At 49.0% G+C, this 12,747-nt stretch overlaps 1 protein-coding gene across 3 annotated transcripts in view; it reads right to left on the bottom strand.

Moving 5' to 3' along the window:
- Positions 1-12,747, bottom strand: part of BLM (BLM RecQ like helicase) — an 865,782-nt gene that overhangs the window by 720,736 nt on the left and 132,299 nt on the right. For all 3 annotated transcript variants that reach the window (XM_069624186.1, XM_069624184.1, XM_069624185.1), the window contains exon 5: positions 11,363-11,460. In XM_069624186.1, the coding sequence (XP_069480287.1) occupies positions 11,363-11,460 (98 nt within the window). The remainder of the gene's footprint in view (positions 1-11,362; positions 11,461-12,747) is intronic.

Raw genomic sequence — 12,747 nt, 5'->3', positions numbered from 1 at the left:
GGTGCAGGAGGCCGCCTGAGAACCCCCTGCCACTCCCTGCCCGGGAGCAGAGAAGAGGTCAGAGACACTGAGGGGCACCGAGGCCTCCAGGAGCGGGTAAGCGGAACGGAGGCCTGCACACGGGACACAAGCGACAATGTGGGAGGCATCCAGAGCCCCCACCCACCCACCGAGAAGAGAGGGAGGACGATAGGTACGCCACCCTGGACGGCGTCCTTTAATCAGTAACAGTGTCCCGCTCTCCCCAAGTGAGGAGCTCTGGTTGCCTCAGGCTGCCCTGCACGACTTCGCCCAGAGACGCCCAACCCAAACAGTGCTCTTGAAATTATGTCCAGATCGGTGGACCTAATGTGGTGAGCGGGTGTGAGGAATGTATAACTGAGGGTTTCCGATAATTCCGGGTACAGGAAAGCGAAACCGACGCCCGCCACCAGGACAGCAGTGCTTCAGCGGGAGGCAGCTAGGACCCCCATCCACCAGCGGTATGGAAAGCAGGCAAGACAGGTACACCGCTACAGGCGGAACATCTACACAGTATTTGTGCCCCACTCTCCCCAAGTAAAACGCTGCAACGGCATCCAGCCACCCAGCACGGCTGCACCCAGAGGCGCCCCCTCCCCTAATAAAGTCAAGACGACTCGAGAGCTGGCGCGGTGTCCCGAGGGCACCTGGCCAATCAGGGAGCCCGTTGCTCCCCACATGAGCCCCTGCTGATGCTGCCCCGACACCAGGGCAGGCGGCCGGAGACCCCACTGTGGCCAGTGGCCCATAGCCTACCTGAGGGAACCCCCTTGGAGATTGTGGGGATAAGCCTCTGCTAAGCAGAGCCCACACACCTAGCAAGGCCTCCTGGACAGTTCCCATCCGGGTCACTGTCCCCACATGGCAGTGTCAACGACCCTCTGCCCCAGCCCTTTTAAAGGGAGGCTGCCCGCACCCCAGAGGAACTGTAAGGCGCTCAAAAGAAGGGCACATTAGTGTAGCACAACTGTGACAGATGCAGAAAGGTGCTTGAGGACCTCCAGCAGCACCCACCCCTCCAGGGCTTTCTTGACTCGATGCTCCATCCTGAAGCCTAGGTATTTAGACTCATTGTAATTATCCATGAGCTGGGCAGTCTCACTCGAACAATTCTGGCACGACCAGAGCCCCTCCCTGACACAGGCAATCATGCCTACCACATCTGCGCCCGACACGGAGGAGACCCAGTCAATTAGTAAAGGCATGGCGGCACTCCTTGAAGAAATCAGGGGCTTGAGGTTGGATGGGTTGGACAAAAAAGTAGACAGTATGGATGACTGCATAAAAGACCTAGAAGCCAACCGAACTTCCGTGGACCCATTAGAAACCCAAATCAACATGAGACTCTCAGAGTTGGAGAGGAGAGAGGACAAGTGTGCTCTAAAGATGGACCATTTTGAAAATCGTGAATGCTGCAATGGTTTTTTTGGGTTCCCGGAGCACGAAGGTGAAACCCAGAGCGACATTGTAAAAGCTATAAATGCGGTGGTCAGTAAGCTCTTTAATGAAGGAAGCACCAATGAACATACCATCGGCTGAGCCCATAGAGCGGGAGGGAGCTCCAGGGATCTAAAATCAATTCTGGCAAGATTTCATTATTTTTCTGAGAAATCAAAGATTCTGGAATTGGCAAGGAAAAGGGGCCCGATAGAGAGGGGAACTCACAAATGACTGCATCAGGATCTCTCAGTCTTCACCCTGACAAGGAGGCGGCTCTGCGGGCCCCTAACAAAGTGGCAATGCCAAAGGAGTTCGTTATCAGTGGGGATTCCCCTTTTCCCTTGCCTTCGAGTATGAGGGTTACAAATTCAGCCTCGTAACAGAAGATGATATACACAGATTGACGCAGGACCGCATAGGTGATGCCACCCCAGCGACCGCATTGGAGCCCCGAGGGGGAGAACTGAGTGAATACGAGAAGACTAATGGGTTTGTGGACAGACGCCGTCTTCGTGGCCACAGGAAATTTAAGAAACTAAACTCGGCATCCCCACCACACCCTGTAAGGCAAGGCTGAGGACTTGATGTCTCATTGAGAGGGCAACACAACCTAACACTTCGGGAGGGCACAGTGCCTCCACGTAGAGGAGATCACACTCGATCTGGTACGGCGGATCAGACGAAGTTGGCCTCGCGAGAGGCCAGGGGGGGGTTTCTGGGCCCCTGACTACTACCCTGGTGGTGGGGCACTGCCCCTTTGTGCCGTCCAGCTCACATTTTGAGAAGCATTATTGGTTTGTGACCTCTTGGGCGGTGAAGGTGATGGCGTAGGTTTATCAAATCCAGGCTAACTGGAGGGGGGGGGGGGCATTCATAGGGGTTCTCACTTCATACAGGACCAGAGGGGAGGGCGCAGGGTGGGGCAGGGGGTGTTTAGAAAATGTTGGCCTGGCCCAGCAATGCGTTAAATGTTTCAAGTAGTCCAGACGCCAGGGGGAGTGAGGGGGTGAAGTTGGGGGTTATGTTGTTTATCGAAGGAAATTTCAAGTCATGCAAGCTACCAAAAAACAGGTCCAGAGGGTGGGGGGGGTTATACCGCAGTCAGATAGATGAAAGGGATCATGGCCCGGGGGGAGCGTACACCGGGGCACCAAATCTGGGAGACACGAGAAAACTGGTACCCCCCCCCCCACCCCGATGGCTAACAAAACGAATACACTGGCGATGGGTTCGCTAAATGTAAGAGCTTTGAACTCCCCACATAAGAGGTCCTTAACAGTTCGGCAATTCAACCGGTTAAAGATGGATTTTATGTTCTTACAGGAGACCCACTGGCAAAAGGGGAGGGAGCCGGAAAACAAGGTCAATAGGGCAGCTATTTCATGCGTCCTGCTCAAAAAAAAAAGAAAAAAAAAAAAAAAAAAAAAGTAGCTGTAGCTCTCCTGGTATCCACAAGCTATATTTCATTCTGAAGGCACAGGGGACCGCTTTGTGACCTACTGCACAAATGAACCAGTACTGGGAATCAGTTAGGAGTAAAATGCAAACCTTTGCTGAAGGCACACTGATTATGAAGGTGACTTGGTCATGCACCCCATGACAGAAAGAGAGCAGGTACCTACACATACAACCCAATCACAACGGAGGACGTCCGCCCGCTTACAGAAAGTTAACGTGGAGTTGGGAGTGACAGACTCCCACACGAGAGAACAGGGTCGGGACCCTCTATTCACATACTACTCAAAAGGTACATGACATTTTCTCAAGGATAGGTTACATCCTTGTAGAAGCCCCCCTACTGGAACGTGTGGGTGAATCAGCCGTAGAGAAAATCCTGTGGTCTGATCATGACCTGGTGAAGGTTAGAATTGGTGTGCCCCCCCCCGGGTGCACCACAACACTAGGTGGTCATGCAATGACCAGTCGCTACGGGACAAAGATCTAGCCCAGGTATTACTGAAACGATCAGAGATTTTTTTTTTTTAATTAACTACAAGGCGGCGATGGGGACCGCAGGGGTCTGGGAGACATTAAAGGCCACGACTAGGGGAGTCCTGATGGGAATGAAGTCAAGGAGAAAGAGGGAAAGGATGCTCGAGGAGAGGGACCTCAAGGGGAAAATGGAGTCCATTCAGCGGGGGCTGGGGGTTTGGGGGTGGCGAATTGAAAACCTAAATGTTCCCAGGGAAATGGGCCAAACTGCAAGAATACAAAGCTACGCTGAAAGCCCTCATGGTCGGCCAAACAGAGAACTAATTTTTAAAACAAAAATACTTGGAATGAGGGGACAAAGCCGACAAAATACTGGCATGGATGTTGAGAGAATAGAAAGAGTAGGAGGGTGGACGCGATCTGTCCAATAGGAGGTGAAAAGCTCCTTCAGGACCCCCAGATAGCTGAGGAGTTTCGAGTATATTTTACACCTCAGAATATAATGGGGACGGGTCAGATGTAGACCAGCTTCTAGACACTCTCCCAATTCAGTGTTTCCCAGCGGAAAAGGCAGGACGCCTGGAAACTCATTACCGCCCAGGAAGCGATAGACATAATTAGTGGTATGAAGGGGCAGTACCATCCGTGGTGAAGATGGTATTAAGGTATCCTTCTATAAAACATTTTGCTCCACCCTGGCTCCATTCATGGCCAAACTGATCAACAGCGCAATGGAGACGGGCTCCCTCCCACAGTCTATGCTTGCGGCACTGATAGTAGGGATTCCAAAGGAAGGGAAAGACCCTGCCCAGTGCCAATCTTATAGACCCATCTCCCTGCTGAACACATGTCAAAATAATGGCTAAATTGTTGGCCAACAGACCGTCACCAGATGACCTCACTGGTTCATGGGGATCAGGTGGGATTTATCCCAGGTCAGCAGGGAGCAGATAATATAAAAGAAAGTCAATAAACCTAATGCACGAGGCAAGCCCTAAGGGCCTAGAAGCACACCCGATATCCATAGATTCAGACAAGGCCTTTGATAGAGTCGAGTGGCAGTATATGGGTAAAGACTTGCAGAAGATGGGGTTCAGGGTGAACTTTAGGTGATGGGTTTCAATTTCATACAAAGGTTCCACTGCAAAAGTGGTGGTGAATAGCACATCTCCTCCCTCCCTTCATCTCTCTAGAGGGACAAGGCAGGGCTGCCCTATCTCCCCCCTGCTGTATGCCATGGCCATGGAGCCCTTGGCAATCGCCTATTAGGGAGAACCAAGGGATTACAGGAATTCAGTGAGGGGACGTTAATATCAAGCTCTCCTTGTTTGTAGACTATATCCTCTGCTATTTGACAAATCTATCAGAATCTCTCTCTGAACTCTTAAACCAGATACAGTGCTTTGACAGGTTCTCGGGCTTGAAAATGAACCTCCCAAATCTAGCGTGATGCCCATAGGGGCGGACGACGTGGCGACCAGAGGTGTCATGATGCCTACCCCCGGAGCACCAGGCCAGACCCAGCACCCCCAGGAGCAGGCATCATGCCCTCGGGTAAAAGCCCAGCGGCCCCTTATAGGGGCTATTTGGACTCTGTCCTGGCGCCGTTGGTGCCAGGCTAATATGTTGGACATCAGTCCTGGCGCCATAGGCGCCAGGCTCATAAAGGAAGGTGTTTTGTGCACTTACCTGATGCAGACCATGCTGCAAGATTCAGGCCTCCCTGAGACCTGAAAGGGACTATTTTTTCATTAGGACTATTTTGCCACTCGGGCGTGGCCAGGGAAGGATACTTACCTGGAACTACTTTGGGGGCTATTTAAGCCACGCCCAGACAGTAGCTCACGCTTCGCGTTGTTCTGCATCCAAGCAGCTGAACGCTCACCGTGTCTGCTCCTGCATCTGGTCTCCAGCCACGCCCGCCTCGATCCTGGAACACCTGTAAGGAAAGAAGAGAAGAGAAAGGTGAAAACCAAGAATTTTATCAAACTTCTTACCTGCATCCGGAACCTTCACGCTAGCGTTCCTGAGAAAATACTTTCATTTAAAAGCACAGCGTTGCTCGCTGCAGCGCCGCGCTTCACTCATCTGTCCTCGGGAATTCTTCTGGCTCCACCGCGACTGTCTGCACCGGTCGCCACATCTCTGCGCCTAGGGGAGAGAAGAAGAGACAAAAGGTGAGCAGAAGGAACATATGAGGAAAGCCAAATTTTCCGCCATAACACTTACCGGTCTTCTGTTGGTGAACCATTCCTCATTTCGGGTCGGCGCCGCTTCGTTGGCAGGTACCGCACCCCGGCCCCTATGGGGAAAGGACAAAAGACATTACTGGAGGAATATAAAGACATTAATAGGGATCGCCCCCATCGCTAACTCACCTGAGTTTACCATCGGCAATTCAATCCCTCAACGCATCGCCTTCATTCTGCACCTGAAATAAAGGACAGATCACAGGTTAGGAAGGCAACAGAAAAGGAGGCTCAACACTTGAACTTTTGCAATCTTCATACTTACGGCGTTCCGCTCGGAAAAGTCAGTGGATTTTGCCAGCGCCATTCTGAAAACCAGTGAAGTAACTGGACAAACACGCGCCCCTGCACCAGAAGCAGGATGGAGAGTTCATCCTTTCAAACGATAAGAAGGATATTCCTACGGGCCAGACAAGCAAGATTTGAGGGTCCTGTTCAGTCGGTGCTCCGAGTTCTGCGCATCACGCTCGAAGAGGCCACAGCAACCCAGACTAGACCAGCGCCTCCGTGGGAGTCAGGTGAGCGTTACAGAGGTAAGTAGACAGTAGGTGGAATGAGGGCTCGTTCTCCCCGTACCTGGGCATTTGCCTCCCTAGAGACCCGACAAGATTAGTAGAGGTTAACTACCCTCCCATCCTAGGAAAAATAAGATTGGACCTCCTGCGGTGGGCACCTCTCCTGGTTTGGGCAAATGGCATCATTGAAAATGAAAATTCTTCCCCGACTCCTATATTTATTTACGTCCCAACACTCATCCCTTCCGGAGACCTTCTTTGTGAAATTACAAGCCCTGGTGAACCAGTTTAAATGGAAAGGGGAGTGGCCTAGAATTAAACATGCCACATTAGCTCTCCCCAGAGATTTTGGGGGCTTCGGCATCCCTGACTTTAGAATATATCATAAGGCAGCACAGCTCAGAGTTATGTTACAGCATTTACGGGACGATATGGGCACCTACTGGACATACATTGAGGACATACTCGCCCACCCTAAAAAAGTGATGGACCTTCTGTGGGCCCATGCCAATAAGATACCGCCACATATTAGACGCCATCCTACTCTATCAGTGCTATGGGGCCTGGTGAAATTTAACAAAGCAATCTCGCACCTCTCCTCCTGGCCATCGCCCCTGAGCTCGTTGTGGGGCACTCCGCTGGACCTGGGAAACAAAGGCTTCCGGAACACACAGCAGTGGTCAGACAATGGCCTGGAGAGAGTAGCCCAACTGTTCAGTGGGAAATCCTTTGTCGAGTATGAGGCCCTATCATAGGCCTTGAGAACGAATAATATGAATGTCCTTGAATACCTACACCTGAAGGGTACTTTGACTGACCCCAAGTGGCATGGTAATGCCTTCCGAGCCCTCGCACCTCTTGAGAAAATCCTCTGAATCCTAAACGAGGAAGCGAGCACTGTCTAGAGTTTATAGGGTACTGGTCACGGCTGAGCTGGAGGAAGGCAGAACTTCAGGCAATCCTGGGAGACGAGGGTGAGATAACGGACGATAACTGGGGGAAAATGTATAAGTTAACGTTTGCTGGCAACCTATACACATCAGCCATGGATCACAATTTTTTTTTAAACACTCTATTGATATTTTGTAATAACAATCCCAAAACTTCGAACTTGCCCCCCCTACCTCCTCCCCGATGTCAGTCCCCCTCATACACATTACCGAATTTTAATCAAACAAATTCCCACTCCCTGGCCATTCCGAATCACATCTAGGACACTTGTCTGACCGATCCCCATTAATTGCCTGGAGTGCCACTGGGGTAATATATACCCTGTGCAAAATACTAAATTGGACCAGCTGAAAGCGGGCTTTCCTCAATGTTTTCCGGACCAAGTCCCAGACCTGCTCCCATTCTTTATCTGTTATAGAGCCCCCCATGTCCACCTCCCACTGCTCCTTGACCTTCAGCTCCCCCTCTGCAGTCCCCTCCCTTATAAAACTGCGAGATGCACGCCCTACCCCTCCTCCCCCATCTGATCGAGTAATACTCGAAGAACCGGACATGGCTCCGGCTCTTCAGGAATTCCTTCGAATAACTGCCAGCCTACGAACCACAGCCCCATACGCCAGAAAAAAAACCTGCGGCAGGTCAAACTTATCCCACCATTCCTTGCAGGTAAGGAGCTTCCCACCTTCAAAGAGGTCCCCCACCTTTTCACATCCCTTCTCCCTTAACCTCTGTATCCCCACCCTCCTGATCGCCTGGCAAAGCTTCTGATCGTCACACCCTGGGAGGCTACTCTCATAGCGTTCGCTCACCCCTCTGCCACCCACATACTTCCTCCATGTCTCCCTCACTGCCTCAAAGAGTACCGATTTCCCTGTATTACCTAATGGGTGCCATAGGAGCTCCAACGGCCTACGATCCGGCTGCAAGGTCCCTACCAATGCCTTAAGGGATTCCCCCTCTGATTGATCCCACACCAATACCGACTGCAATTGTGCCGCCACAAAGTATCTTTCATAATTTGGGAGGCCCAGTCCTCCTTCCTCTCTAGCTCTTATGAAGCACAATTTTTAAATCCTTCACTCTTGGCACCTGCTCCCTGTGAGGCTGTCCAAAATGTTCATGCGATCCTCCCCATTCTGCCCAAGGGAGTGAGGGCAGCAGGGAACTTGGAACCATATGTGGTGGGAGTGTCTGACTGTTCAGGTATACTGGACCGAAGTCCTTAGTTGGATCAAAGATCTGGCCGGTGTGACTACAGCCTTGTGCCCCCTTCAGGTTTTGTTAGGTGCCCCACCCACTGATTCTGAAACCTCCAGGTTCCCAAAATTTATTGAAGCTATGCTAAGAGCTGCAAGGGTATCGCCAGCTCAGAAATGGAAAGACTAATCAGCCCCAACTAAGAAGGAACACTGTGGGACATATTTACCTATGACAAGTTGTCCGCGATGGTAAACAAGATGGAACGTTTTTTGACCAAGTGGGGAACTTTTTGTTGGAAGAGGGAGGTGAAAACCTTAATCGCTAAACCGGATTGTAAGATCGGGTTTGATGCTTCACTGACCTCTCTGGTTGAATGGAACAACCGATGTGCACAGGCACGATACACAGAATCACACAGAATCCGCATCGCCAGAAAAAGCTGATCTTATGGACTAAACTAGTTGCAACAACGTCCCAGTGGACGGACGGTCATGGTAGCAGATGTGTGGGAGGTGGGCTAAGGGAGGGTGATGGGGATAAAATAGGTTGTTAATGTTAGTATTGTTGTTTGAAAATGTTGATCGCCGACTATGAGCCATAGATATTTTCTGTTTTCAGTGAATGGTTTTGTAGAAGTATGCATCCATCAACTCTAGAGATGCTGGTAATCTCCGTCTGGCAAAAGGAGAAAAATGCTCTGCATGACAATCTTAAAAGACACTAACTTCAGGAATTATTTCAAGTGTCCCAGTTTCTGGGTGAGCCTTTTTCAATGTTCTCTTTTTCACAAGAAAGCACGGGTAATGCACTCCCCGACTCCTACGCTAGAGGCCCTTTTTCAATGGCCTCTTGCAGCCAATGATGAGGGATGGCTTCAACATGTTTGATTTGCGGCTTTCCTGTGAAGTAGAACATATATCTTTGTTACAGTGGAGCCAAGACCCCTATGTCGGTTATGGATGCAGTAACAGCTAAGGGATCAACAGACGAGAGTTTACTTTATCGCATTGGTTAGTTTAGGGGAGGAGTGCAGACTAACAAACAGCGGCCTGGTCAAACAACAAGCGGTAGGATTTTCCAATGGGCTCTCCACTTATTTATGGACTATGGTGCCAAGTGTGTTCCTCTGTCTCTTGGTAAGAGTTACAGGGCTACCAAGCACTTCTTTCGTGGTCCACATCTTTTGTGACTGGACAGCATTTGTTAGGATGTCACTTTGGCCCTCCTGAACCTTGCTGATGGGCACCACTACCCTGGGACCCTGAGACATGACAGGTGTCAGTCATCAGACTATTCAGTAACATCTGGATCCCAGGGTATTTTCTTTTCTCCTCCTTGTAACAATTTAGGTGTCAACTCTTAATCTTACTGGAGCTTGCCGCTACTAGTTTATGGACCACTTATCTCTGGCTCTTTGCCAGTCTTCTGAACCACCAGCTTCTGAGCATCCTTTTGGCAGTTTTTGATGAGCACTCTTCTATCCTGCTTTCTCCTGGTGTTCATTTCCCTCCGCTCTCGAACTCTCCTTCCTCCATCAGCAATTGTCTCTCCTCTGTCTTTCCCTCTACCTGCTCTGTCCTCTCACTCTTTCTTTATGTTGCTATTGCCTCCTCCCCATCTTTCTCTTGATGATCCTCAAATCCCCCTCTCATTTTGTTCTCTTGACGTCCCTCCATCTCTTTCTCTGTTCATCTTCCGTTAAGATTTCCACCTGTGCACCACTCTGTCTCCGCCCTCCTCCCCCCCACCAGCTTTCCAGCCTTCTCGCCTTTCTCCTTATTTAACATCTAACCCCTACCTCCTACGATCAGGCTTTCTTCCACATCCCTCACCTGACTGCAACAGGGCTTTTGAGCAGTACTCAGGCGTAGCTGTGGATACTGTCATCAGGCCCTCTGGCTGGACAACTAAATGTGAACCTACTTCAACTGCGGATTGAGCCGCGACTTTGCACACCGAAGTGTGTGCCATCTTGGAGCCAGGCGGCCTCATGTCCATGTCCGTTCAAGTGCAGGATGTGAGCAACATTGCTGGATTACACTAAACGTGAGCTCCCCTTTTCTACAGTTCGGACCACAAGATTCCCCCTGTAAGCAATGGAAGGCAACACAGAGTTTCACAAATTCTGTTCATGCATCTGTCATCCAATCGTATAGGTTTTCTGTATTGTGCAAAATGTGGCTCAAGGAAACACACATGGTGAGGAATGTGAGACAGTGTTCTTAAATGAAATGAGCCTGGATATTCAAAATACCTACTACAACCTATACTTGTGGACCACAAGCAAGGTTAATTGCAACTATATGGGATACAGCCGTGGGGGATCACTGTATACTACCTCCAAGGCCAGCATCAAGGTGGAGGAGGTGGCCCTGGATCACCAGGGATGAAAACCTTAGCCTCCCCAAGAGGCCACAAAGCACAATGGGTTGCATGTTCCCCTTTCCAGCATGGCTTCATCAGTGGTCCCTTCCTCCCATCGTACATCACTCAGTGTCTGAGTTCTCGCTGCCACCTTCCTTCTCAAAGCATCTATTCACTTCCTGTGTCTTCTGAAACCAACGCTTTACACTATGGGATTTATCACTGACCATGTCTCCTCCTCCATTACAGCTTATGGCGCAAAACCAAGTACACAGCGTTTCCACAAATAAACAACACACTTTAAAGAATCATTGTAAAACTACTGCAGTCTGCTCATCTTTAGGGAATAAATGTACATCTCTTTCTTTGCTCCCAACTGCAGAAAATGTGGCAAGACTATTTACATAGTTCTGAAGAGAACGTATGCCTTATTGTTGGGGCCAGTAGCCAAGAATAGCCACTAAAATCTCAGGACAATGAGAATATATCTAGGGAGTGGCAGATTCCTGCAGAGGGGCATTTCTTAGTTCATGGCACACATGGCCCACTACCTCCAGCTTGTGATATATTTGGACTGCCAACCCCAAAACGGAAAGAGTTACGGTATGTGTTCATATATAAGTTGGAATAAAGGAAAATTGTACCCATGCACAGTACTTCCCTATCAAATGTTTTGGCCCCACGCCTTACCTTGTAAACGTACACTGGGTGAGTGAGTGGTTGTGGCAGGCTTGGGCTGCTGGCAACGTGACAGAACAGTCTTTTTTGCAGCCGCTTCAGGTGATTCACTATCAACAAAAAATACATATTTAATGGAGAACTAGCTTTCTCTGTTCAATCAGCATTAAGATTCAACGTATTCACCACACATTTTCTTTGGGCTCACAAGGTTCAGCACCACCAGTGCGCCTTGATGTCTGAGATCAAATGGACCAAAATGGTCAGGGACTAAGTTGTGAGCTGTTACATTGGGGGGGGGGGGTGGTCGTCACAAAAACTACTGCCTGGAAGCTCATTGTTGTTGTCCGGAGCCCCAAACTATATCTTTGAGGTAACATTGTAATTGAAAATAATCACAAAAGGGAGATGGAATAAACGCAGGGCGTCCTTTTGCCTTTATGAAACACTATACTTGAGTTGATATACACTCTATATGAATGTGTTGCATTAAAACAAATCATGAATGTGTAGTAATATGGCAAACCACACTGTCTTGAATAACTTCGAACAGAATGCAAATCACTGTACGTCCACATACCCAAACCCCACGGTTCTGTTTCAGTGTTATTTGTAAAATGGAATATTGAGTATTGGTCAAACCATTATTTTGTGAACTGGGTACTCAAGTAAACAATTACTGTAACCTGTGATTGGACATTAGCAGTAGATAAGACATTCAGAACACCACATATTTTTTATATGCAGTCTCACCCATGCCCAATGTGGGGGAACAAACACTTTATAAATGGGACAATGTGTGTGCTTTAGCTTAACATACTGACGCTAAGCATACCAAGCCCTCACATGCTCCCCACCACATCACCTTTGCAAGACATCTGGGGCTCAATCAGTTGTATTTTTTTTCCATTGAGCTTTTTGCATCTGTGCCGTGTAGTGATTCTATCGAGGGTTTAAGTCACCTTTAGATATATGAAACAATTCTATATCAGTACCCATACATCTTCGGTATTTTAATTGGATGTACTTCGTTTTATTGAAGATTTGCACATACTAGCCCCATTTCCGAGACCCGCTTATTACTGGGAAATGGTAAATATGTGAAGTTAATTTCTTTGAGCAAAGTATATAATAATAACATTGTTTTGTTGTGCACTGATGGACAGGCCATTGATTTGGTGATTAAGTATCCGAGATGTGTTTATGAAAGATGGCCTTTTCAGATGAGAAAGTGAAAGACATGCAAACATTGTCCCGATATAAGCTTTTTTTCAAATATCCTAAAATGTCAAGGCCCTCTGTGCTCTCAATCCAGGAATGAAAGCAATTGGTTTCAAATAAGAGCAGGGTCGTTTCAAAACCAATAGTAGTTCAGGGTTCAAAATTACCAGGAGCTG

This window comes from Ambystoma mexicanum, chromosome 11, assembly GCF_040938575.1.
Source record: "Ambystoma mexicanum isolate Mex_15411 chromosome 11, UKY_AmexF1_1, whole genome shotgun sequence".
NCBI classification, from domain to species: Eukaryota; Metazoa; Chordata; class Amphibia; order Caudata; family Ambystomatidae; genus Ambystoma; species Ambystoma mexicanum.
Note: the sequence above shows the minus strand (reverse complement) of the source record. Positions and strands in the feature narration are given on the sequence as shown.